Here is a 26,682-nt window from a genome sequence, read left to right on the forward strand (position 1 = left end):
ACATCCATGAAGAGGTGCTCATTATCAATGGTTGTCGCGAACAATTTACAGTGTGACACTTCCATTGAATTAAAAGTCCTTCACAGTGACAAGGCTAATGTTTATGTTCAGAAGAAGTTCATAAACAGAATATGTGACCCTTGTCATCTGATAACTAACTTTGGACAAAAACTGGTTCATAACGTTCCCATAAGTCTTCTGGTGTTCTTCCCTATTGAAAAAACCCTGTAAAAAGTACCTTCTTCCATAAGCAAGGATGAAAAAAACTGTTTATTTAACAAATCCAAGTAGCCCTAAGCATTTAAGGTTCCGTTGATGGAAAATTGACTAACCAATCGTGTTCCACACAGCACGTCACACCATTAACTTACCAACATTAACCATTCAGCTTTGATCTGTCAAACATGGGTTATCAGATAAAAAGGATCGATTTTTCTGTTTATAAACTTCCTTCTGAACATAAACATTAGCCTTGTCACTGTGAAGGACTTTTAATTCAATGGAAGCGTCACACTGTAAATTGTTCGCGACAACCATTGATAATGAGCACCTCTTCATGGATGTATCCGATTAAAATAATGTGCGATGGCATGCGAACGTCTCTCCCTAGACGTCACTTTGATCTCGATGCATTACCGATGCGCTAAACAAATTTTAAGGCATTTTTCTAACACCTCGAAAAGGAGCAAATTGGTACAAGAATTCAGCCATAACTTTTTACTGGTTAAAGATACGTCGAAAAAACCTTCACCATTGCATTTCTCGTGAAATTCTAGCCCAATTTGATATGTCGCACGACCCCCTTCCCATTTAAAATTCTGAAGTTGAATTCAATATGGCGTATATCACAATGGCCGCCGACCGTGTGGGTGTCGTCAATGTGGTTCCCCCTTGGCCTGATAACGATTGGTCATCACCATTTCCATGTTGCGCGCTGCAGTGGCCTTGTACCGGGGGTGTTAAGTGACTTATTGAGCCACCCTGTATTTCAATTCGCAAAAAAAGAAAAAGGAAAGAAAAAACTCTGAGGAAAGCAAAATTAATTAACAACATGCTGATGGAGAATTAAATCACGAACCCTGAGACCTTCTGTAAACAAACGGTCTCACCGATTCGTTGTATCACTCCGCGTCAGCTGATTCATGACCGCAATCATCTGCTGTTACACTCATAGTTCGCAGCACCTATTCATTTTATATAAGGGCCTCTGAATGTGAGAACCCGCTCTCAAAACATCAGACGAATATTCAGCCGCATACATTGTAACTCTCCCGGTCATTCTCTCTTTCATAACCCTTAAAACTACAGACACACCACTGCACTGGGATACCAACTTAACCACTTCATTTACTGGTTTCTCAGGATACCACTGACAGAACGTTACATAAATTTTGAGTAGAATCTGTTTCTCACCCCTTTTCAAAGGCTGTCCTTGCTGGTGTTTTGAAAACAAGCTCGGAGAACACGGAGACCTTCCCGCACGTATAGAACTCGCAATGTTATTTTTCTAAGGATAAGTCAAGCAATATTACTAAGTTGCACTACGTCCTTGCTGTTCACATGATTATTTTTAGAAAATAACCAATGTTATAAAATATCATTATGTACACAAATTTCTAAGCTCATTGAAAGTTACAATGCATATTACTACAAGATGTTCACACTTATCATGCCTTGCCATGTCACCAAGTTATTTTACGAAGTGAACTATATTTGGCGGAACAAAAATCGTTATTAGGATGCTTGTCAAAGTTTCCAACTGCAATAAATTTACGAACTTTCTTTGTCTTGTTTTGATCATCATCATCAATATATTTATTGGACTTACAGCAATGCATATGGCTGTTTATGCCCATTATATATTTTATTTACATAAGATACAATTTACATAAAATCTACAAACAAATTTCAAATACATTCCTGTCTATATCATCCTAAGAAATATACATTACCATGTTATATCATTTTGTCTAAAAAAATGCAAGTAAAATATATTCAATTCACATGCGTGAAAGAAGCCAAATTTATGGGAAATGATTACTGGTGCAAAGAGTTAACCATAAAGGTTAAAAGAAAGAGCATTGGGTTTAAAGTGAGACGTCATTTGCGGCAGCGTATCCCATACTACAAATTGGCCATTGTTTTACCTTACGTAATGAATCCTGTACCAACGCTGTATTTTCGTGTGGATTATTTTACTACTATGAGTTTGCAATGCTTTCTGCATGCAGGTGGTTTTGTTTACAGAAGGTCTCAGGGTTTGTGATTTGAACTTTAGCCTAGCCGTGGGAGTATATCCACCTGCATAGATCTTCCTAATCGCACAACGCTAGAACAACCTTGCGTTCTGACGTCAATTTTTTATTGGCCAACAGTTCTGCACAGGAGCTGGCAACTATTGTAATTTGATTTCAAATATGGCGGAATAGAATGTGTTCCGTGTAAAGTTGTTTACATCGTTCTGTCTGCCTACTCTCTCATTTCCATTTCTTACAGTAAGTTATAATTTCAAATATCTTTATGTTCCACATTATCTTTACATTGTAGATTATTGTAATCGTTATAAAGTGATTCAAAACAGTGCCATCCAGATGGTGTCCCAGTATATTTTGTGTACACATTATATCTTCCTACTGTTGATATCTTAGAATACCGAAGTAAACACAAAATAACTACTTTAGCTGGCATCCAAGAGAAATTGGCCCAAGTTCCGATTGTGTAATTCCGAATTTATCATTGTGCACAGGCACCTTTTGACTTTGTGCGATTTCGGTACTACTTCCGTTTGGTCAAAACAGCTATAACTCACTTATTTCGTCCTTTTTAACATTTCTACTTACTTATTCTGCATTGCGGAACATTCTATAAGGTGTAATTATGAATTTCTCACGAAAATAATTCGAATTTTTCATGTTACGAGTAATTATTTTTGTAGTTTTCTTCGCTTGCTGACACAATATGGCGCGAGCGTTCTGGATCATCGCGCGTCGTGCTTGTGTTTTGTCGATTTCGAGTGGTTATGCAGTGTTTCCATCTTCGAAACAAAAAAAAAAACTTACTAATACCTAAAATGTGGGGTCGTATAACCATTCCCGAATAGCCCCCATGAACCATTCATGGTAAGGTTAGGCAAACATAGTTAAAATTTGGGGTCTTACCAGAAAAATGCCCGGCTCCAGTACCCCTTTCTACACCCTCGATTTCAGGCACATTTCAAATATTTTCGAAAATATTTAGTTTCTTGTAACAAACAGTGTTTGCAAATAGCGCGGAAGTTAATTTTTTAGATCTACGTGCTACAAAACTTAGTTTTTAATTAAATTAAAATTCATTGCGTAACGTCAAAAAGATTTTTCACTTCTATGATGGCGAATGATGGATTCATGTCACAGGCTCAAGTCTGAAGATTATGGATCATTGATTCATGTCACAGGCGCACGTCTGATTTTTTCTTTTTCTTCTTATGATTGACTTGTGCAATGGGAACCTTTGCTATTGCGATATGCTATTTGCGTGATATATTGGCGGATTGGACATTTTAGAATTGGATTTAATTTATGTGACTTCAGAAATTGGAAACAATTATTTCTTTTTGGCAACTGCAGGCCGTAAAGGGGATGGTTGTTTTCTCGGTAACACTTTACTATACTGGAGACGGATTTCTTCAAATTTACAGGAGAAAGTACTTACGCAAATCATTTTCTGTAGTGTTGATGTTCGGGAATGTAGTTTTGATCCATTTTAATGCGAATGCATGTGGTTTTCTATGAAAATCTATTTCCGATGCGCTATTGCTGCTGCCGCCATGATGTTGTCCGTATATGCTAAATTGAACGAAAGGAGTGCTAATGGAACCTAACCTAACAGACCTAACCTAGTAGGCATACCTCGTCCCCGTGATGGTTTGTGGGGCTATCGTGAATTTTTGGGCTAACGTCAATGGTTTTTGGGGCTACCCGTGGATGGTTTGTGGGAAATAAGGAACAACAGTAAGTACTCGTTAATGTAAGAAATAGACATTATTTTCGTTATTCATTATTTCACCTAAAGAAATGTTCTGCAATGCAGAAGAGTACGTTAGCAATGTAAAAAAATGTGAAATAAATCATTGATAGGTGTCTCCGGTATAGTAAAGTAGTACCGTTTTTTCTAAATGACTTGTGGCATGGGATAATTTGCGACTTCTTATTTTTATGATGGGAAGGGATTGGAGGGTGATATTCTGTGGAAAAGGACAACAAGGACTTTGGTAACATTATAGTATAAGGGTGACGGATTTCTTCAAATTTACGGGAGAAAGTACGGTAAATGTCTGTTATATCAGAGATACTTTTCTAACGCATATTTTCAGTTTCAAATGATTTGTACTTACCAACTGTGTATTGCGGAACCTATTTCAAGGTGCCATTATGCTTTTTACACAAAAATAACTTCGATTTTTCACATTACGAGTAATACGTTTGGGTCCTTTCTTCCGTTGCGGAACATAGAATATTTCACGCACAGCTGTGGATCATCACGCGTCGTGCTTGTGTTTTGTCGATTTGGAGTGGGCATGCAGTGTTGAACCTTCTTAACCGAAAAGTACCTACTTTCGTGTTCATTATGTCATCACAAACCATTGATGGATAGCTCCAAAAACCATTCCCGATAGCCCCAAAAACCATTCACGATAACCCCAAAAACCATTGACAGATAGCCCCAAAAACCATTCACGTTAGCCCCACGAACCATTTCTGGCAAGGTTAGGTTAGGTTAGCATAGTTAAAAAAATAAAAAAATTCTGGTAAATAAAGGCACGTTTGGAAACACTTCTTCCTCTCACGAGACCGTGTGACTTTCGACACTCGCGCCATCTGCAGGTTCATAATGGAAACAACTGCATAATGTTGTCGCTTCGCACAAAACGCTACTTTATTACATCAAAAGTGCTTATTTTCTGTTGTGCAGCATTCCATAGTGACAAAATACCTCCACGAAGTTTGATAAATGCAACAGAAACTCATTTCCGTAAGTAGGTTCTCCTGTAAATTTGAAGATAAGTGTCTCCGATATAACAGACATTTACCGAAAGTACTTATGGAAATCGTTTTCTGTAGCGTTGTGGAAGTTCGTGAATGTAGTTTTGATCCATTTTAATGCGAATACATGTTGTTTTCTGCGAAAATCTATGTCCGACTCGCTGTTTCTGCTGCCGCCATTTGTTTTCTGCACGAGAGCACAATAGATGACATAATCCCATAGTCAGTGTTTCAAACTCGCCGTATTTTTTAAATTTTTTTTTAACTATGCTTGCCTAACCTAACCTTACGGGAAAATGTTTTTTGGGGCTAACGTGAATGGTTTGGGGTGCTAACATCAATGGTTTGTGAGGCTAATGTCAATGGTTTGCGAGGCTAATGTCAATGGTTTGCGAGGTATTAGCATATTTTCAAATCCGGGCACTAAAGTAGGTATTTTCTGGTGAACGAGGTTGCAACACTGCATAAATCAACAAAACACTCGCACAACGTGCGATGAACCAGTACGCTGTCGCCATAATGTGTGTTACAGAATCGAAATAACAAGTAACAGTAAGTATTCGTAAACTTACTTAGAAATGCATTATTTCACCCTTGGGAAATGTTCCGCATTCCAATATAGTACATTAGAAATGTAAAAAAGGGCGAAATATATGATTTATAGGTGTCACCCCCATACTATAATAGTACCGGAATTTCAATGTAGGAGTTACTTCATTTTTGGACTTACAAATTGAACTCCGACCCACAATTCAATACGTGGCCTTGGTAAAAAGTGGTAAGTTACCTTCTTGGGTTTATTTTTGGTATCTTCATGTGTCAATGAGGAAAACGGTGAGAAATAGTGTTGGGGCAGGTGACTCCGGCCATTTTCTAACATGCCTTTAAAAGAGACTCTATAGATAAAGGCAGGGCCGTGGTAGCGGTAAGTCAATTACCCGGAATTGGTGGGAAATTTGGACTCAACAATTTCAAACTTTAAATGGCTGTACAGTCGTTAATACTTCTTTCCGCGCTCCATTTTTTTATATTCACAATTAGGATCACATAATCTTCATAATGAAAGAAAAAAAAATGAAAATTCGAGGGTGTGGAATAGGGTACCCGACCCAAATGCCCCACAAACCATTGACGGAAGGTTAGGTTAGTTTAAGTTAGGTTAGGCAACCAGTTAAAATTTGGGGTCATATTTGGTTTTTTCATCTTACAGAACAATGGCGTGTTTGGAAACACTGACACGGGGGTTACGTCATGAAACACACGGAACATCTGCTTCACGTACAGGAAGTACATGGAAGCAACGGCAATTGCGATATTTTTATACATAAAAACATGAATTACCGCTAATAAAGATGAAACGATGACAGAAAATACATTCAGGAACATCAACAATGCTACAGAAAGTGATTCGCGTAAGTAGTTTCTTCTGTAAAAATGAAGAAATCTGTTTTCACTAAACTGAAGTGTTACCGCGATTTCTAATTATGTATGTCAATGGGTTGGGTTTATGGCTCTTTAAAAAAAAAGCTTTAAAAAAATACATGATCACAAAAGATCTGTTCACCCCCTTCGAGCCTCGAAAATCTGCGAAAACTCCCGTTCCAGTCGACCTGCCTGCTCGCATAAGTTACTTTTCAAATGAAATTTCCATGAGGAATAATACTTAGTGAAGCTTTCGGTAATTGTTCAGTATATTGGAGACACATTAAAATTGGATATTTTGTGTTGTGCATGGTTCGTACTTACCAATTGTGTATTGCGGTACTTAGCTCTAGGTGCCATTATACTTTTTACACAAAAAGAAACAAATTTTCACATGCAGAGTACTTCTTTTGATTCATTTCTTCACTTTCGTAACACCTTCATTTTTACACAAGAAACTACGTACAGAAATGAGTTTATCTAAGGTTTATAATGTTCGTCGAGGTATTTTCTTTTATTGTGGAATCTATTTGACCGGGAAATCATGTATTTTGCAACAGACATATCTCACCGATGCACAATTGCCATTGCTTTCCTACATGAATTGGAAGCTCCATACGTTTGATGACGTAACCCCCTCTCAGTGTTTCCAACCTTTTTCTTTTTTTTAACTATGCTTGCCTAACCTAACCTAACCTTATCGGAAATGGTTCATGGGGCTATCTGAATCAAAAAAATCACTCTGTATGTGAAAAATTGTTTTCGTTTTCATGAAAAAAGCATAATGGCACCTTGAACTATGTTCCGCAATACACAATTGGTAAGTACGAACCATGCAAAACACAAAATATTCGATTTTAATGTGTCTCCGATATACCGAACTTTTACCATACATTATGCACAGGTAGCTGACTGATAGCCCCACAAACCTTTTCCGATAAGTTTAGGTTTGGTTAGGTTTGGCAAGCATAATTAAAAAAAGGGGGTTGGAAACACTTACAGGGAGTTACGTCATCACATCGGGGAAAGCAATGGCAATTGTGCATCGGTGAGATATTTCTCTTGCAAAATACATGATTTCCCAGTCAAATAGATTCTACGATGAAAGAAAATACCTCGATGAACATTAGAAACCTTAGATAAAATCATTTCCGTAAGTAGTTTCTTCTGTAAAATTGAAGAAATGTGTCTCTGATATACCGAACTTACTTGTGGAACTTACTTCCACAACCGTTTTCAGTGTTCTAATGTACTTTCTAATACTCCTATATACTTACAAAAAATCATTAAACATTCGGAAACGTTCCCTAGAAATTTACCAATTTAGTATCAAATCATGAGTAACTTTATAAATATTTTATTACGCTGTATTGATTTTGTAAACAATAAAATTTTCTGCATCCGTAAAATACATACCAACATATTGTCCTTCTGGTGTGGGCACGGGTGTTCCTTTGTGAGTGCCCCTTTATTAGTGTAATCTAATCATCAGTCATACCCGGGTTCGATTCCCGGTGGAGGCACATAGTGGTTCGGATCCCACTTTAAACTGTAGGTCCAGTCCCGATTAGCCTTACTGTGCATAAAGTGGACTTAAAACAACCAATCAAATCAAGTCATCAGTCATACTGTCACGATTAGCCAAAAGTGGCAGAAAAGCGAAGTGGAAAGTTGAAACTGGTAGAAAAATGACATACAATATCAAGAATATAATACTAGCATGGCAAGACTTAGATAAGCAACTACTCCCTGGGTAGTAAATAAGGCACAGTGCTCCAGACACCACTTTCAATTTTACATCCAGCCTGTCCAAGTATAAAATTGTATGAAAATAAACTTTGTCAAATTGCCTCAGTACTATGTACAGGATGTGCCAAAAGTCACTATTGGATATTGATATATTATTATTATTATAAAATGCGGTTATCAGGGCAGATACCGTATGAACTAAACATAGCAGGTAACCAAACACATGAGTAACACACACCGCCGCCATAACTTTGATTTTAACTTCATCATTCAGACGGATGTCTATCAGAAAATAGACAAATTGTTACCATACAACATATGTAAGATGATACACACTCAACCTACGGCAACTGTCTGTGTGAATTTTACTTGCTAATAATACGCTTTTGCATTGAAAATAAGGTACTATTTCCATATAGTGGAAACACCTAGAAATAATTTCTTTCGCAACTTTTTTACATTGCTAACGTACAATTCTACATTGCGGAACATTTCTTTAGGTGTAATAATGAATTTCTAATGAAAATAATGTATATTTTTTAAATTTACTAGTACTCACTGTTTTTCCGGTTCTGTAACACTCAATGTGGCGATATCATACTGGTTCATCGCACATTGCGCCAGTGTTTTGTTGATTTGGAGTGCGTATGCAGTGTTTCCAACCTTCTTCACCGAAAAATACCTAATTTTGTGGCCAGATTTGAAATTATGCTAATACCTCGTTAGCCTCACAAACCATCGACGTTAGCCCCACAAACCATTTCCGGTAAGGTTCGGTTAGGTTAGGCAAGCATACTTTGAATTTTCGAAAATTAAAAAATTTTGCAACAAAAAGGTGTGTTTGGAAACATTGACAGGGGGTTACGTCATGAAATGCACAGACCATCCTTGACGTGCAAATGGGAGCAACAGGAATTGCATGTCGGAGAGATATTTTTATGGAAAAAAAATAAGATTTCACGCTAAAAATATTACATGGCGAAAGAAAACACATTGAGAAACTTCAACGATGATACAGAAAGTGATTTGCGTAAGTAATTTCTTCTGTAAAAACAAATCCATTTCCACTATACGGAAGTGTTACCAAAAAGATTATTCAATTGTAATTTTTGTCTCACAGTGTACAAGTGTACATTGATGTCATTAAAGACTGATGGAAGAACATGATGAGATTGCTACTACTTAGGTCCTATCCTGAAAATAACATGGTATCATGTTCTGAATCTTGATTTTTACTACCTAGCTTTTCTGTCAAAAAGTATGAGATTCAAATGCTAGCTTTTATACCAATTGCAGCTAACCTATTTCACTTGTACTTTCAGGTGTGAGTCTAAAGCTTCGTAATGCTTTATTTTGCAACTAGCCAATAGCTAAATAATTTAACAAGCAGCCAAGAAACAGATATTTGCAATTCAATTACCACTGTAGTCACTGGAACCGGGATACAGTGTTGTGTATGATGATGTGTGATGGTACTTTGTTCAGAATAGAGGAACAGAATTTTCGAAATGTTTTCTAGTGTAGTGAATCCACATATTCACAATGTTAAAACCAAAATGTATTTTTATATACCACTTTTCATCCAATTTTTCACTGCTATAACACCGAAATTTTGCTTTTTTATTTACCAAAATTATGTGCCTCTAGTAATGACATAAGAATCATACATAAAAAAATGTTGTTTTAAACTGTGCATATAGTATGACTGCAGAAAAGCACAATTAATATGCAAATTGAAGCAAAGCAATCTAAAACATGTTAACACCTTAACACTTCACAAACACGTGCAAACTAGAGCAATCTGGATACTGAAGTGCTGACACGCCCTGTGCCAAAGTCAGCGTAAAGCTGTGAGTCTAAATGCTGGCAGATGCGCTCTTACTGCCCAGCACGATAGCCACCTCTCCATGGACGACTCGACAATGAAAGCCACTGTATAGCTATTTGTAGCTCTGAAATCAGTGTGATTGTTATTAATAATAATAATATTTTTTTTTGCAGTGCCAGGCAGAAGTTTCTCAACTAATGTGAAAAGGCTGTAGTGATATCCAATGGAATATCCAGAAATTGGACCCTATGATCCAAATGTAGCACCAGTTTCAGGAGACATATTAAGTAAATATGCATTGATTTTTATAAATTCCTGTATTTATATATAATTTGTGTTCATCAGAGTAGCATGCCAACACATTTTATACTTTATACCTATGAATAAAATGCTTTGTATGTGTATCATTTTTTGCCATAGGATGTAACAGTATACCATCGATGCAGGCAGGCACATATCTAGAAATATATTTGGAGGGGAGTCTGCACCAAGTTCCCCAGAAATAATAATGATAATGTTAAAATTAAAACAAATTATAATTAAATGAAATATTAATTAAAATATGTAAATTTATTAATATTGCATTTTTATTATTACATGAATACTTAAACCCCGACGCTATGAGGCAAGAGGAAGAAGAGAAGAAGAATACTAAAAAAAATGCATAAGAATATAAAGCATTTATTTATTATCTAGTTTCCATGTACTTAGGATCACCAATTTGTATAAAAACAAGGAAATTTATGTCAAATAGATAAAGAATTGAATATTTTTTGAATAATAAAAAGGATGTTCCTGATTAATATTTTATGCATATTTTCTTAAGTAATAGTGTGCATAAATCTCCTTGGTACTGTCCTTCAAAGCAGTATGACCCCAATATAATAGTCCTTGTCTTCGAAGTTCATAGGAAATAAATAACCATCGATTATAGTACAACAAGTGCTAAAAGTACATTTTCATTATTTTATTTTAGTACTTGGTAAGTCTATCAGCGTGGGGGCATCCAAACCCCCTGCCATAAGTATGACTGTGGATGCAGGGTTGACTTTTCTGGATTGTACTTGTGAGAATGAAAGTATCATCCAGAGCTAACTTTTATGTAATTATACTTTTTACAGGGTACAGTAGAACCCCAATTGTATGTTCTTGTATTTTCCATTTTCCTGCACTATAAATTCAATCTTGATGGTCCAAACATAACAGGGTTTGAAAACACCCAACCCACCTGGCCGCATGTGGGTTTAATCATTTTTTTTTGGGGAGGGGATTAATTGAATTTTTTTGGGTTTAATTGGGTTTTGTAGGGCTTTTATAAATAAAATGTGAATACATATAATAATTCACATTTGTAATTGCTGCTCAATATATTTTCATTTGCATAGCTTTCTTCATTTAACAATTCACACAAGCGTCTCAACGATAGTATTTACAGAGAATCTGACTTCAGATCCGAGTTCAGTGACTTTTATTAATTAGGATCTAGAATTTAATTTTGAATGGGATTTTATTTTATATTGTCATAATTATAGTATACTAATAATTTCGTGTTTGTTATTTGTATTCAATATTGACCAAACATAAATATGTTGCTGTTCAACATACATATTGGAATCTTTTGTCTAAAGTACCTGCAGAATCTACAGCATAATATAGGCCTATATAATTTCTTAATAAAGATTCAATGTTTGTATTGGCGTACTAAGCTCTGATATTTCGTTCTGCTTCATTTCAATATTACGTGTTGTGCATTTTAGATAGCACTCGATTCATAATGACGCTTGTGATCACATTCTAAGAATCTAAAATGCAATCTTCATTAGTATACACCTCTATGACATTCCTTCATTTCAGAAATAATTGAGATACCAAAGTTAATGAAAAACCCACTGTGTTTTAAAATTTTTTTTTTTCAAGTTTGACCCACCTTGGCTAACCGTGCAACATAGCAATGTTATAAAATTTTCCTTGATTTTACATTTTTCCACATTTTCATTTTTTTCAGCTTGATCCCCCGAAAACATAAAATTGAGGTTCCACTGTATATCCAAAAACAGTGTTCCAAATTAGTGGTCACCACTCGCAAAATGTGATGCATTTTTATTCTTATGCCTATGTAATTTTTTTCAAGACACCAACCCACACAGCACACAAGGATTTCTTTTGGATATTTGTGTCGGAAGTTCTGGATATCCAATAGATATCCAGGAATATCCAGAAATGCATATTTTGGACATTTCCAGATCATTTTTGGACATCAAGTGGGACGTAATCTGGTCATTATGCTTTGATTTAGACGTTTTTGTACGTACTTTGCTTATTGTATGGACACGAAAAGTACAATTTTTGGACTAATTTTGGATCTCATCTGGATATTATTTTGAAAGGATGCATGCAACAGTCAACCACCATGTCTATTGTTATATTTTTTAAAAATGTACCCACACACACTAAGTAATAATTACAGAAGGTCGTTCGCTTTATATCCGACCATGTTTGATGGGTACCCACCTTAAAAGATGCCACGCTGCCACCACCGATCATGTTCTATTGGACCCCCAGCATTGTGGACTATCGCCCGGCATTACAGTCTCCATTGCAGCAAGCTCCGGCGCAGGACAGGCATTGGAATTCTGTCCCACTCCTCCCTGCAAGCTTTCCATAGACCATCCAGGGATGTTGAAGACGTCGTTTCAACAGTCCAAATGCGCAAAAATCCACTGCACTGGCATCTGGGCTTTTCACAGGAATGTCTTCAAACGGAATGACACGAATTCCTAATTCCTCTGCCATTTCCTGATAAAAACGTAGTGATGTTCTGGCGGTGTGACTCGAAGCCTTGTCCATATGGATCATCACCTGGTTTGCATCCATTCCATACAATTTTGTGATGTCTCTCTGATAGTTAGGTGTCAGAATGGAGTCTTGGAAGTATCTGGCATTCACCTTCACATTTTTCTCCACCTTGCGTATCATCAACTTACGCTCATATCCGAATCCTGTCACAACCATAGAGCCACGAGGGAAACTTTCCCTGCACTGACGAACAAAGTTGCTGTGCCCTTTGCCATCAATGTCATAGTATGTGATCGCCCGACTGTGACCACCAGCAGTGAGATGGACATATGATTCATCCATTGTGACAACTTTCTTCCATTTGGAACCCACCAGGTACCTTTCATACAGGTTCACAATGCGTACGTATGAAAACTTAGCATGGAAAAGATCCATTACGTAACCATCCCAATACCTGTTGATTTTCTGTGCCATTTGATAACATTCACTACCACTACACTTGTGCACCTACAAGGTCAGACACAACACTGCTCCCGCCAGCAGACCCATAGTTCCTGCATGATACGCCAGGTGGCAGAACCGAATCGACAATGGTCGGATATAAAGCGAACAACCTCTGTACTTCAAGCTTGCGTCCAGCTTGCCATAACAAGCTTGCTATCGTAAGCTTTCCGCAAGCTTTTGTGCTATCTGGGAATATTCCTTGGAGATTTGTGATGCTATAAGCGAGCATTGGCCCGATTCTTGTATGCAGCGTATTGTAGCGTTTCTGATTCTAAGATTTTAAAAAGTTTCAATCGCTAATAGTAGCAAATAACAAGATGCTCACCAACAAGGAAAACAGTCACAAGCTTCTGATTCGCTCAGGCTCAGGCGTAAAACACATGAACTGAAAATGATGTGGATAGCTAAGTAGGATTTACTCGATTTTAGTCTCAATTGTATTGTAGCGTTTAGTAAGACTAAATCGAAATTTTCTGATTCTAAGAAGAAAAATATTAAATCACTAAATATAACAAGTAAATAAGTTTAGAAACGCTAATGCTTCAATGCAATTATTGTTTCAATTCCAAGATAAAGTATACACAACGGTAATACTATGACCATTTTCTAGGGGTGTGCGGGACAGAATTGTTTGGGTCGGGACTGGAAACTTTTTAAATCCCGACATTCGGGATGGAAAAGTTTGCAATTTACCGACAAAGTTGGTAAATTTTCGGGTCTGGAAATATTCAAAATTTCCCGAAGATCTGGCAATCTCGAATTCTACACGTCATTTTCACTTTAAGTGATTATTTTTGCATTTCTGGTACAAAAACGAACAATTTTCGATAAGTTCCAGACATTTACAATGCAGAAAACGTCTAGAATTAATGACTTTTAAAAATTACCATTCGGTATTTTCCAACTTTATGGGATCCCAAAAAGTTGGGAATTAATTTCCCGAAGTTGGGATGACTCGAAATTTTTTTCCTGATTCCGGTCCTGACTTTTCGGGACCCCACACACCCCTACCATTTTCTAATATACGAAACATATCCTACTTATGTTCATTGTTGGATAACAAGTTCTGGATCAGTTCTAGACATGTATTAGATACCCAGAATTGTATGTATTTTGGATATCCAGTTTTGACAAGATCTGGATGTGTTTTGGATATTCAGTTTTGGAAGAGATCTGGTGACATATTTGATATTCGGAATTGGACAATGTTTCTTAAAACCAGTTCTACACACGTTTAGGCTGTGTATTAGATATCAAGAATTTGTCGAGTTTTAGATGTCCAGTTCTGGATATCCTACAGAAATCCAATGAATATCTAATGGACATCCAATGGATATCCATAATATCCATGGATCTGATCTGGACATTGTGTATATCCAATGGATATCCCTGGGAGATTTGTGCTGTATGGGAAGGTGTTTGGTAGGCAGAGCAGTTCCCAAAACAATCCCAATTTGTTACTTGACACCTTTGTTGTTTTGCTCACTGTCATGATTAAAGCCTGGAATTTTTTCGTGTTACATTAAGTTTCAAAATATGTGTATAAACATGTAAAGAAGTGTGGTAAAATGTGTGACTTGGAAAAAGGATTGATTGGAAATTCCCATTAACATTCTCTTAATTTTTATACAGCAAATTGTGCTCGTCAAACAATTAATGAATATGATTAAATATCAATTAAACTATTTTGTATTTAATAACTATCCATGCATTTTTGCACCGGCCCCCATGGCGGGTGGTTAGCACATCATGCTACGATGCCTGGGTTCAAATCCTTGCCTGGGCATGGATGTTTGAGAGTGTCCATTCATCAATTTTATCATATCATCATCACTCATCCCCATTTTCACAAATTAGCGAAAAGTTTCACAAAAGGCGAAGTAAAATAAAGCAAATCAAATCAAAACCATGCATTTTTGCTAATGTAATGACCATTACATTACAATACTCATTTTTATAATTAACAAAAAGGAGGAATTTGTGTCAGCTTTTGAGCAATAGTGAGTTTCTAAGGGCCAGGTGTTTGTAATAAACTATAAATGATGTACTGGTACGTTCTTTTTTGTATGATTTTAAATCACTACCAAATTGAAAATAATGATATTTTTTTAAAAAAAATATAGTATAATTTGTCAATTAAGTATTCAGTTATACAACTAAAATTTCAACTTTGTTAACCAGGTGCAAATGCATTAAGCATTGGGAACCATATTTTCACTTAAGCATCAAGATACTTTATGAACACTCTCTGAAAAGCGGAATCACACTTAGTTGAAACTTTTTCTTCCCTTAAGTGATGACTTTGTGACTGAGCTTGGTAAGTGGTCTCCCCACCAAAGTTCCCAGATTAAAGTCCTAGCCTGGCTAGGGTATTGTTTGTGAGTGCTTATTCATCAGTTTCATCTAATCATCACTCATCCTAACATTTAGCCAAAAGTGGCAGAAAATCAGTGCTGAATAACAAAAATTCAATATCTTTTCTAAGTGTTAAACATAATTGGTTGGTTGATTTGGTGTTTTAAGTTCACTTTATGCACAGTAAGGCTAATCGGGACTGGACCTACAGTTTAAAGTGGGATCCGAACCACTATGTACCTCTACTGGGAGTCAAACCCGGGACCTCTTGATTACAAGGTGACTGTGATACCTACCACTGCATCATCAGGGAGGCCCTGTATTAAACATGAACCAGAACACCAGTTTTGACTATCAAAATTACATGTGATACAAGTAGGAAAAATTTCTATGCTAATCCAGGTAGCACAGATCAGAAAAACTTTGAAAATCCACATTTTAGGAGTCTGGAAATTTGCTTTAACTGGGACTGAACCGATGTATGTATCGGTATGAGCTGATTACAATTGAAATTTAATCGCCAATACTGGCTGACACATTTCCAAAGTTTGGGGATCATCAACTTCTGAGATGCGTTGACTGGGTTGAGATCTGAGATTTGTTTTATAATTTTATGTAATAATATATATTGTAAGTAGGCTTGAAGATTTGCCATAAAATGTTTTTTTTTTTTAATTCCTGGCCAGAAAATGTAGGCTTTTACATTAAAAAACACTCTCAGGTGTCATTTCTGAAAATAATACATGTACAGTAAAACCTCATTAATCCAGACCCAGATAAGCTGGACTTCGCTTAAAAAAAATGCAAGGTTTTAAATGTGGCTAGAAGTCAACAAGAGAACTTCCCAAAGAAAAGGCAGTCAACCACTGATGAAATTCTGTTTCCGCAGACTTTGTACTGTATAGTGTATTTAGGCCTATGCCCTTTATACATCATAATAAACGTGTTTTGTTGCCATAAACGGGGTTTTAATGCACTTTCTACTGTTCTTTTAGGTTATTTCAGTAAATTCAGACTATCGTTAAACTGGTCAACTTATCCCTGCCATTAGTCTGGATTAACAAGATTTTACTGTATTTTACAGTCGCTGTTTTTCTCTATTTTAGTCATAATAGCCTATTTCGAAGATAACTACTTTTTGAGTGCCTAATCCAGGGAAAATGTGAAAAATCTGTCTATGTTCATCGCTTTTAGTGCTTATTTTCCATGCTTTTTTGCCTGCCTATTGTGAGAGTTTTTAGTGGCTGTCACTCCTCATCCTGGTTATAACTCCTTTCCTCCCTTAATTTCCTAATAATGATGTGATCACGGATAGTGTACATATTATAGGACACCGAGTATTTCGATAACATTCACTCAGTATTCAAGTTGTGTGAATTCTTTGCATGTATATTGATGATATATATATTTTTCTTGTAAGTGTGATAATTTATTTCTAAAATAAAATCAGGCAAATTGTTGGTGAGGCTCGACCCCCATACATAGGCCCATATAAGGTGCACTGCTGCAGAGTAATTATCCTGGAAATTGTGATGATAGTGATCTAAGACAGGTATTACCAAACCCCTGTTTCACGGCACCTTTAGTGTTTCAAGATTTTTCCGCAGAGCCCAAGTCAGATTTTCCGTAGAGCCCAAGTCAGAATGTAGGCCTATCTAACACTTGGCAATGTTCAGTTACTGTGGTTAGGTTGCTTGCCTTAAGTTAAAAAATAAACACACATTTCAAATTCAGAAACATTTTATATGTAAGAAAAAAGTACTAAATAAGCACATATTTGCAATAAGTGTCATTTCAGTGAATATAATGGAACATTTTGAGGTGCTCCTGTAAGCCAGCCACGGTGCACACTTTGGAAACCACTGATCCAAGAGATAAAACATACTTACATATTTTTGTAAATGAAAAATTTTCTAATTGTGTCAATAACAGAAGTAAGTACATAATCAAATATCATACTAGCCTATTTTTCCTGCTGTACATTTCAACCTTTTTTTAAAATTCTATTATGTATTTGTAATCTTATATCCTTACCTTTATCACATTTAAGTTTACGATGATGGAACAGCCCACTTCCCAGGAGGTGATCCTGGCTACCCTATGCCCAGTGATGGTTTCGTGCCAGCCACTGAGCATTACACAGAATCCTATGGAGAACCCGAGTTTCAGGAAACTCACTCTATCCTTGCCGATGGTGGAGAGCATTTTGGTGTGTCAGCAATCGCATTTGATCTGCAAGAAGAATTGCTCTGGATGGGGAACCAAGGTGTAAGTATGATGTACAGAAAAATTACTTTTGGAGGAAAATTGGCATGGAAATTAGAAAGTAGTGATGAGATGGGTTAGTCGATATTCTTATCAGTATTGGCCAATATATATATTATTGTTGAAATTGTCGGATTTTACTACGGCTGAGCTGATTCTGATGTATTATAGTGGAAAGTATCGGTAGCTGTTTGAACAGTGCTGCCAAGTTCACAAGCTTAATTGTCAAACCTTGTGTGTCCCACATTACAGTCTGCACAGTGTTTTGCTCTCATTATTATGACATATCATATGGTGGCTGCGGTGGCTCAGTCGGTAACGCGTCTGACTACCGTGCTAAAGGTCCCGGGTTCAATCCCTGGCTGGTTCAAATCCGGGAACTTTTCTAACGTTGGAAGCAGCCCCGGTGCCCACCCAGCATCAAATAACATGGGTACCTGGGGAAAAAATAGCTTACACCCAGGTACTTATCCAGGAATTCCTTTCGGCGAGGTGGGTGAACCCCATTTTTTAAGGGGTATTGTATGTTTAAGGCCAGTGGTGGCAATTTGGTTCTAAAACTGGGGGTTTGCAAGGAAAGTTTACTTTCTCTTGATAGACAAGGCTTAGCATTAAGAGGACATAGTGTGGAGGCAAGAAAATGGGGAACAACTATCCCCTAAATCGTCTTCTAGAATACAGTTGGATCGCGAAACAATTAATGAACAGTGAAAACCCTTCCGTTCCCAACACATCTAATGTTTCGTCTCCCAATATGGTTAAATGCTTACTTATTTATCTCCAGTTATGTGCCCAAGGGAGGGTTGGTGGGGTCATAGCCCCATTTGAACGTCAAAGACAGGAAAAGATGTCTAAATGAGGACTGACCACCAAAAATAGTATACGTAACCACTTTCCCTTCCGAAAATTCTGGGAACGCCACTCGTTATCTCGGACACATTTTTTGAAATCAAGTTCCCAGAAGTTTTTATGATTTCATATTGGAGACTGAAGTAAAGTGCCTTGTACACGATCAAATAAATCATGAACAAGTCCTTGAATTGAACACTTAAAAGGCAATGAAGTCAGAAACAACGCAATTTTTCTCATTGGATCCAAGGTCAGGTCAAAGTATATCTATTTAGGAATATTTCTAATTAACGCATATTTATCCTCATTGTATTCTAGAATGTTCCGCAGATAAACGATTCATGGATATTGCCAGTAGTTCGACTCCTCTTATTCAAGAACATTCCCTCTCGCGTCTTCCAGAGATTAGAAATTACAACGAATCGCCCTACGTGTGGAGCTACCTTTGTAGCTTCCAAATACTGACAAGTCTCTACATAGTGCTCAAGTTCACTGCGACAACACTGAAAGCTCAAGTAAAGTTTACGTGCAATATTATCAACAACACGGTAATTCTCCGTCTTGCTTTCATAAGTATTTCTCTCCTTAAAATATCGTCACATTTTTCAAGAAGATAAAAACCTAATTTTATGTAGTGTAAACTGAAAAATTACCTGAGGGGACTCGAGCCACCTGGTCCCCATCTTGGATACGTGCTAGTAACAATAACAGGGTTATAGAACATTCTCAGTCACATTATTGACGAAGCCGAAAGCCTAATTTTATCTAATGTAAACTGAAAAGTTTTCTGGAGAGATGAGGGGTCAAGCCCCTATACCCCACTTTGGATGCGTGCTATTATCAATAACAGGGTTACAGAACATCCTCCGTCTTGCCTTGATAATTATTTCTCTCCTTAAATTATCGTCACATTATCTTATTTCACACAACAAGAAACCAAAATCCTCATTTTATCTACGTAGTTTAAACCGAAAACTTTTGCTTAGATATGTGCCTGTCCTACTGTATTTCTTGCGTTGTTCGGGCACAAAGCAACAGCACAATTGCGCGACATTTTCCTGAAGTGTTATTGTTGTTGAAAAAAATTCTCCACTATCACACAAGAGCTACAGAAATAGAAAACACAAGGCACTTTCACACAAATGCAGATCCTATAACAAGCGGAAAGGTCTGTGACAGCGTCAGTTCTGTCCCGTGAGTGACGTCAGGGTTGGGAACGCCCACGACCCTCTTTTTTCAGCTTCGGGAGGGAAGACTGCGCTACTTTCTCAACTATATTATATACTTACTTTGAATTGCATTGTATAAAACATAGTAATAGCAGTGTGGAGATATTCTGTGGCTTAGCTTAATGGAAGCCGTGGTTGTAACTTTTTGCGATGCATGTCAATCGGATTGTTTTCTAATAAATTTCAAGCATGTTTGCATGTAAAAGTTAATAAAAACCTGAAATTACTAACCCCAGACTTGTTTTTGACATTTTGCATGAGTAAGCGTATGTTGGTTAAGCCTGAAAGGTAAAAGTTCCAGTAATGAAGTTGGTCCCCTGCGATTCTCCAGTTGCCAGAAGTGCTACGAGAATTGGTAGATGGTCACATTATTACATATAAAAATGAAATATATCAGCAATATATGTCATTACCCAATTTTATAAGATCTACTCTATTATACTCAACTCAGAGGGAAAACAAGGCCATTTTCAGTTTGCACTTGTTAATAATAGTAAGAATGGATATATTGTTTTATAATTTGAGTATGTTATACCTTCATTCCATACCATTTCAACCAATTTTGAATTAATTTGTCGCCTCACCATTTTTAAAATTATTAATATTTTAACCATTTATTTCTTCATCTTTCAAGTGTTCAAAAGCAACATTAAATTTTTTTGTAGGCTTGCGTTTCGATCTGGCAGCTATTTTCAATCAGTGCCGTGCAGTGATTTTACTGTTTTCAGACCTTTACGAAAATCACTGTAACTTCTGTTCTATAATTCCAAATGTAATGATTCAAAACCCATTTAATTAAAAAATAAATGCTCTTTCATTTTGTTTATTATCAGTTTTGCTTCCAGAATAGTAGTTTGCATGCTATACTACAATAAATCAGAGATTTTTTTTTCATAATTGCTCATATTTGGTGCACAAAATAACTATGAAGGGGGCAAAACACCTTAACCATATTTCTTATGTTTACTCTGTGGTGCAGGGTAAGTCCAAAAATTTTTAAACATATGAGGTGTCTGAGCTCCCTTTCTTTCTATAAACTCTCAAAAATAGAAAATTTTTATAAAATCGACACTGTGTATCCCCAAATGGGGGCTGAGGAAAAATCTGAAATTTGCACCATAGTTAGAACTCTTCAGGTCCAACATAATATAATTTGCTGAAGGTGTTTTTCCGAATAAGAAAAATATTTAACATTAAATTTACCCAAAATTAGCCCCTTCACAATACTAAATGAAGCCTGTGTAGGAACTGAGAAATGAAGAAACTGCAAGACAAAATAGGACAAAATGTATGCAAATGAACGAAAAAGATGGATGTGAAATATCATGTGTAGTTTTGAAGAAGTGGCACATTAATTGCTGCCATGTGGATGTGGTAAACATAGCTACCACTTGTCTCCTAAAGGTTAATGATTCACAATAAATTTTACACAAGAACAACTGTGCCACTTTGGTGGCTGAACATGTTGTTGATTTGTGACATCACCATCAAATGTTCTAGCTTTTTTGAGTTCCAGCATTGGCATGTATGTTTATATGTAACTGCCCCTTCATTTATTTCACCTCATAATTTATGTTCATTGTTGCAGTTAGCAGGGAACATAATAAAATAACAATAGTATGATGTGTAATAGAATGCAAGGGGTAATAAATAAATTCCATTTCATTACAATGATACCCCTGAAGCATGTAAGTCATGTAAGAACTTAGCATGTAAAATTTCTTTGTTTGTTTTGAATTCTTTCTATTAGTTAGTGCCAGATACAAATTCATGAATGTGCACTTTTTTTAGGGCCATGTCACATCCTACTATGGCCAGGAGATGCAAAAATACACTTCATTCCAAGTCCATGCAAGCCAAGAAGTCCGCCATATCCACACTTTTGATGATGGAATCCTAGCCCTGACACAAAGTTCTTTAAGGTGTCAAATGAGAAGAGGAATACCAATTTTTACTCACAGGTACTTCTGGACTCATGAATCCCATAGTTCTATAAATACCATATAATTTTATTATCAAATTACATTATGTTCCTTCTTTGGTGTACTCTTGTGTCAATAGTTTGATGCCACAAATATATTTCTGAAGTGTTACACATGCAAACAAAATTAATTACAATTTTTCAAAGTGTTATGGTCTGTTATGTGGTTTTTACGCACACAGCTGCAAAATGGAAAGTGTATGTGTAAAAGTTTGGATATTTGTAAATGCTTTTCCCTAGGTTACCTTTTGCCCAATAGCCGGGGAAGCCAATGGTTGTTTACCCTTAACGGCTTTCCTGTTTGAAAGGTGACAATAGGACCTTGCCCTGGTGGTTGGGGGTGGGTCATTTGTTGGAGGTATAAATAGCGGGTTCTGACTTGTTACGTGTACCCTTAGACACAGATTCTCAGGCTCTCAGAGATCAGAAAGTGGCCGTCCCTCAATGGATTAAGACAGTTTTATGGGTGCATCAAGACACACAGAGAGTAAGCACCGTATGTGTAGGGTCCTCTGCATGATAAACTGCGGGGGCGGGTTAGCGCTATGCTAAATAGTGTGCACGTAGGTCTAATAAGATGTACTGCACTTAGTAAGAGGACGGCGTAGGGACCTCTGCGTGATAAACTGCGGTGGCGGGTTAGCGCTATGCTAAATAGTGCGCTCGTAGAGTGAAGTCTTGATAAGTGCATTTCTCTGTGTGATGGGGCATAAGGCAACTTAGAGCATGTGTTATTGGATCTGTAATGAAAGGATGTATATATGGAGTAGGGGAGGTACGTGTAAATAAACTGTACACACAAGAGAATTGCCTGAGAAGTTAATTCTTGCCAACAGATCACATGTTGAGAATTGCAGTGATTTTAGCCAACCAAAGCTTCATAATTTTGATAATTATTGTAAAGTTTTATTTTATGTATAAAACTCACAATTAATGCATATTTATGTATGAAATTAAAGAATGGACAATTGTATCTTGCAAGCCATTTTGCTTTCTAACAAATATGACATAAATTGAGAGTAGTTGAAAATAAAATCCTTAGGAAAATATTTGGACCTAAAAGGGATGAGTGGAGAAGGTTACATGATGTAGAACTGCACAATTTGTATTGCTGTGCATATATTATTAGAATAATTAAATCAAGAAGACTTAGGTGGGCAGGCCATGTGGCACGAATGGGAGAGGACAGAAGAGTTTACAGGATTCTTGTTGGGAAACCTGATGGTAAGAGACCTGTAGGAAGGCCAAGATGAAGATGGAGGGATAACTTGGTGAGATGGACCTAAAGAAAATTGGTAAAGACTATCTTGCCCAGGATAAGTACAGATGGAAGGATTGTGTTGTTGCAGCTATAAACCTTCTGGTTTAAGAAGGCTAGAAAGTTAGTTTTTTTGATTAAATCCAACACCAGTAATTGAGGATGAGTCTAATAGTTGTAAAATGTATGTTAGGATAAAGTATATGTTAACTGGGATTAAACAGTACATTTATGAACCTTGATTACAACCTAAAATCTTCCATTGAATCCAGATGAGCATGACTTATTTAAAATTTCTGCTAAAGAGAGACCAGATATTAAGTATGATGTTCTGGGACATTCCACGGAAAGTGGTTCTACTCCATGTAAGCAGCGAAATGAATCAATCTAGATATTATTATTGTTTTTATTACATTAAAGTTTAAGTTAGAGATGAGTCTCTACCAATGATCTTAAGTGGCTAGAATAGCAAAGAGATACAACTCATTTGTCGAGATTTGTCCTTTTCAAAGATTCACTGTTCCTTGTGACTTGGGGGTCCAACACAGGAAGTTCCATGTACAGGGTAAGTCAAAATGAAGGACCCGATTTCAGACATTTATTCTGTGAAATATAATAAACAAATGTTATTGTGAGACAGGTGCTAAGAAAGGTAAACTGTCAAAGTAGTTTTCAAACAAATCACAATTGTTCTATGTGAGCACCTCACGTAACACGGCACACATCAAGCCGATAGTCTATCTCCTGCCAAACCTTGTGTAGCATGTTGCGGTCAATATCAGCAATGGCTGCTGTGATGCGGGCACGCAGGTCATCCAATGTTGTTGGAAGTGGTGGTACGTAAACATGATCCTTGACAAAACCCCACATGAAGAAATCACATGGGTCCTGCCCGGTAGGTGGACTTCTGTGGACTCCGCAAGAAACATGTGTGCACTTGTTCCACTGTCTCTTCCCCAGTCGACGGACGGCCAGTGGATTTTCGTTTACAGATGCAGCCCAAATATCTGAAATGTTCATAGCACTTATGAGTGGCCTTCCCCATAGGTGGTTCTCTCCGATATTTGGTATGGAAATGCTGTTGCACACTAATCACAGACTTGTTCACATGATAATCAAGCACACAGAAAGATCTCTGTTCTCCAGTCAACACCATTTTGCTGCTCGCTGCTGACTCCTAGTTGTAGAAAGTGGAAACACTGCGTGGAAACTAAACTTTGAAAGTTAACCTTTCGAAGCACATGTCTCACAATAACATATGTTTATTAGATTTCACAGAATAAATTTCTGTAATCAGGTCCATCATTTTGACTTACCTTGTATATTTCCCCTAAATGGTGTACCCTCCTGGGAAGCAGATTGCGAGATCAAAGGCAGGACTAAAGTGCTTCACCCAAACGTGACATGTTACTGCTTGGTGGTCAATGCTATGTGGAAATAAGATAAACCATTCATCGCCAATTCTTGCTTGCAAACTCGTGTGGTAAGAATGTGAACGTTTTGAAATCCAGCATTATCATGCTGGGCTGAATCTGGAGTTCTTGGGAAAGGAATGAATGTCACTATGGGGAAAAGGGGTTGTGGTTTCCTACTCTTCTGTGTAAGTCTTTTGTGTGACTGCTGGCCGATTCCGACATTGCAGCAACTTTTTTTATTGCAAATGATATAATTTGGATATTTCACCAACAAAAATTATCATCATATGTAGCCTATGCTTCACAAACAAATGAAGCCAAACTTTGCGACAGTTTTAAATTTACATAAATGCTTTTCGTGCATTCAGGTCATGTCATCATATTCAAGTTTTTCTTTGTTCATTTGACAGCAGAGACCACAAAGTACTTCATAATTCTATGAAATCAGTTAATTGTGAATATTTTGATCTAATATCATGACTAGACCCTTACATTTTATGTGTGAAATGTCACGCATGTAACTCTAAAATGCCCCTACTAATGATAAAAGTGAGGTCATTTTGAGTGTAGGAAATTGAATGTCACATTTTTTTCTTTCAAAGGGGCTATGGATTAATTTCTGAAAGGAAAAAAAATAAGCTGCAATTTATGCTATTGGAATGTATTTATTTTTCAATACAGTTTGGTTTTATCTTTGTACTAGAGTACTGCATGGAAGCACTTTCGCTTGCTTGAACTTGCTCGAGTATCCCACACTTGAACGATTCCATGGAATATCATTTTAATGTAACAATAACCATATGTAAAATATCCATCCTAGCAGTTTCAGCCTACAATCATTTACATATTTAATTTTCATATGTCACTGTATTTGTGAGATGGACTAAACTACATTTTAACATGGAGATAATGACTATTTTAACTTAAATTTTGCGTGTTTCCACATTTGAGACCCCATTACCACAGTTAATTTATGGATATACTTGTAATGCTGGGCTTCATGTGTATACCTCTTGTTTTGCCCATTTGAGCATTATTCGCTCGAGCAAAGAAGCTCTAAATTCTGTACGCTATCTAGCATCATCCATATGAACTATTTGACGCTTGAGCAAAATTCGCTCACTGCAGCGCTCTACTTTGTACACTTTTATCAATGCTTCTCAACCTCTTTGGTAGTTCAATAAATTGAAATTGTACTTGGACCATATGAGGCAAATAAAACAGTTGAGGCTCGATGAAAATTATTCCATGCACATCTCCAAGCTTTGTCAATTAGGCTCAAAATGTTGAAAACACTCCTCTGAAACAAACGTTCCTCATTACTCTTGGTCCAGTGTAAGCAGTTGCAGAATAACCCATTGTTACACAGTTCTGTCATACTTAATGTTATTTTAAGATCTTATGTACACTGCTATTTTATTCTGGACTTTTGGTATTTCTTAGGTCATCACTTTATTTGTGTACAGTGGGATCCATGAGTATTACCGTACAAATTGTCCCATCACCAGGTTCGTGCACTTTATTTGAACCAATAAGAGCTTCAAGAAATAAAATACAACTCAAAACGAGCTCTTGACAACTTCTGCACTAGCTACATAAAAATCTATCCCTTAAAATCACATGGGATGTAAGAGAAAAATTATGAAAATAGTCATGGACAATTTGCACGGCAATACTCATGTATCCCACTGTACCTACTGCAGTGCATGAATCCATACCTGGTTTTGACATCAATGACCTATGTACACACTTCGAACATTGTTACCATTTATGGATCATCTTTTATATTTATCGCTGGCTGAATACTATGTTGTCGTATGTCCATCTGCACTAACTTTTCAGGAGAGCTGATTGAAGTTTGATGTATGTGGATTTTGAATACACTACAAGATTTGTGCAAACATTTTATTATTGTTGATTATTCACACCACTTTATGCACAGATTAATCACTTCGGAATGTGACACATGAACAGGAACAGAACATGATAACATGAATTCATCTTCGACAC

General features: G+C 36.8%; 1 protein-coding gene across 1 annotated transcript in view; it reads left to right on the forward strand.

Moving 5' to 3' along the window:
• The first annotated feature begins 2,392 nt into the window (after positions 1–2,392).
• Positions 2,393–26,682, forward strand: part of PAN2 (PAN2-PAN3 deadenylation complex catalytic subunit PAN2) — a 79,112-nt gene continuing 54,822 nt past the window's right edge. The window contains exons 1-4 of the mRNA XM_083121310.1: positions 2,393–2,495; positions 10,194–10,307; positions 17,726–17,943; positions 21,810–21,979. Coding sequence (XP_082977436.1) covers positions 10,244–10,307; positions 17,726–17,943; positions 21,810–21,979 — 452 coding nt within the window. The 5' untranslated portion in view covers positions 2,393–2,495; positions 10,194–10,243. The remainder of the gene's footprint in view (positions 2,496–10,193; positions 10,308–17,725; positions 17,944–21,809; positions 21,980–26,682) is intronic.

Source organism: Lepisma saccharinum, chromosome 4 (genome assembly GCF_977018435.1).
Source record: "Lepisma saccharinum chromosome 4, izLepSacc3.1, whole genome shotgun sequence".
Taxonomy (NCBI): Eukaryota; Metazoa; Arthropoda; class Insecta; order Zygentoma; family Lepismatidae; genus Lepisma; species Lepisma saccharinum.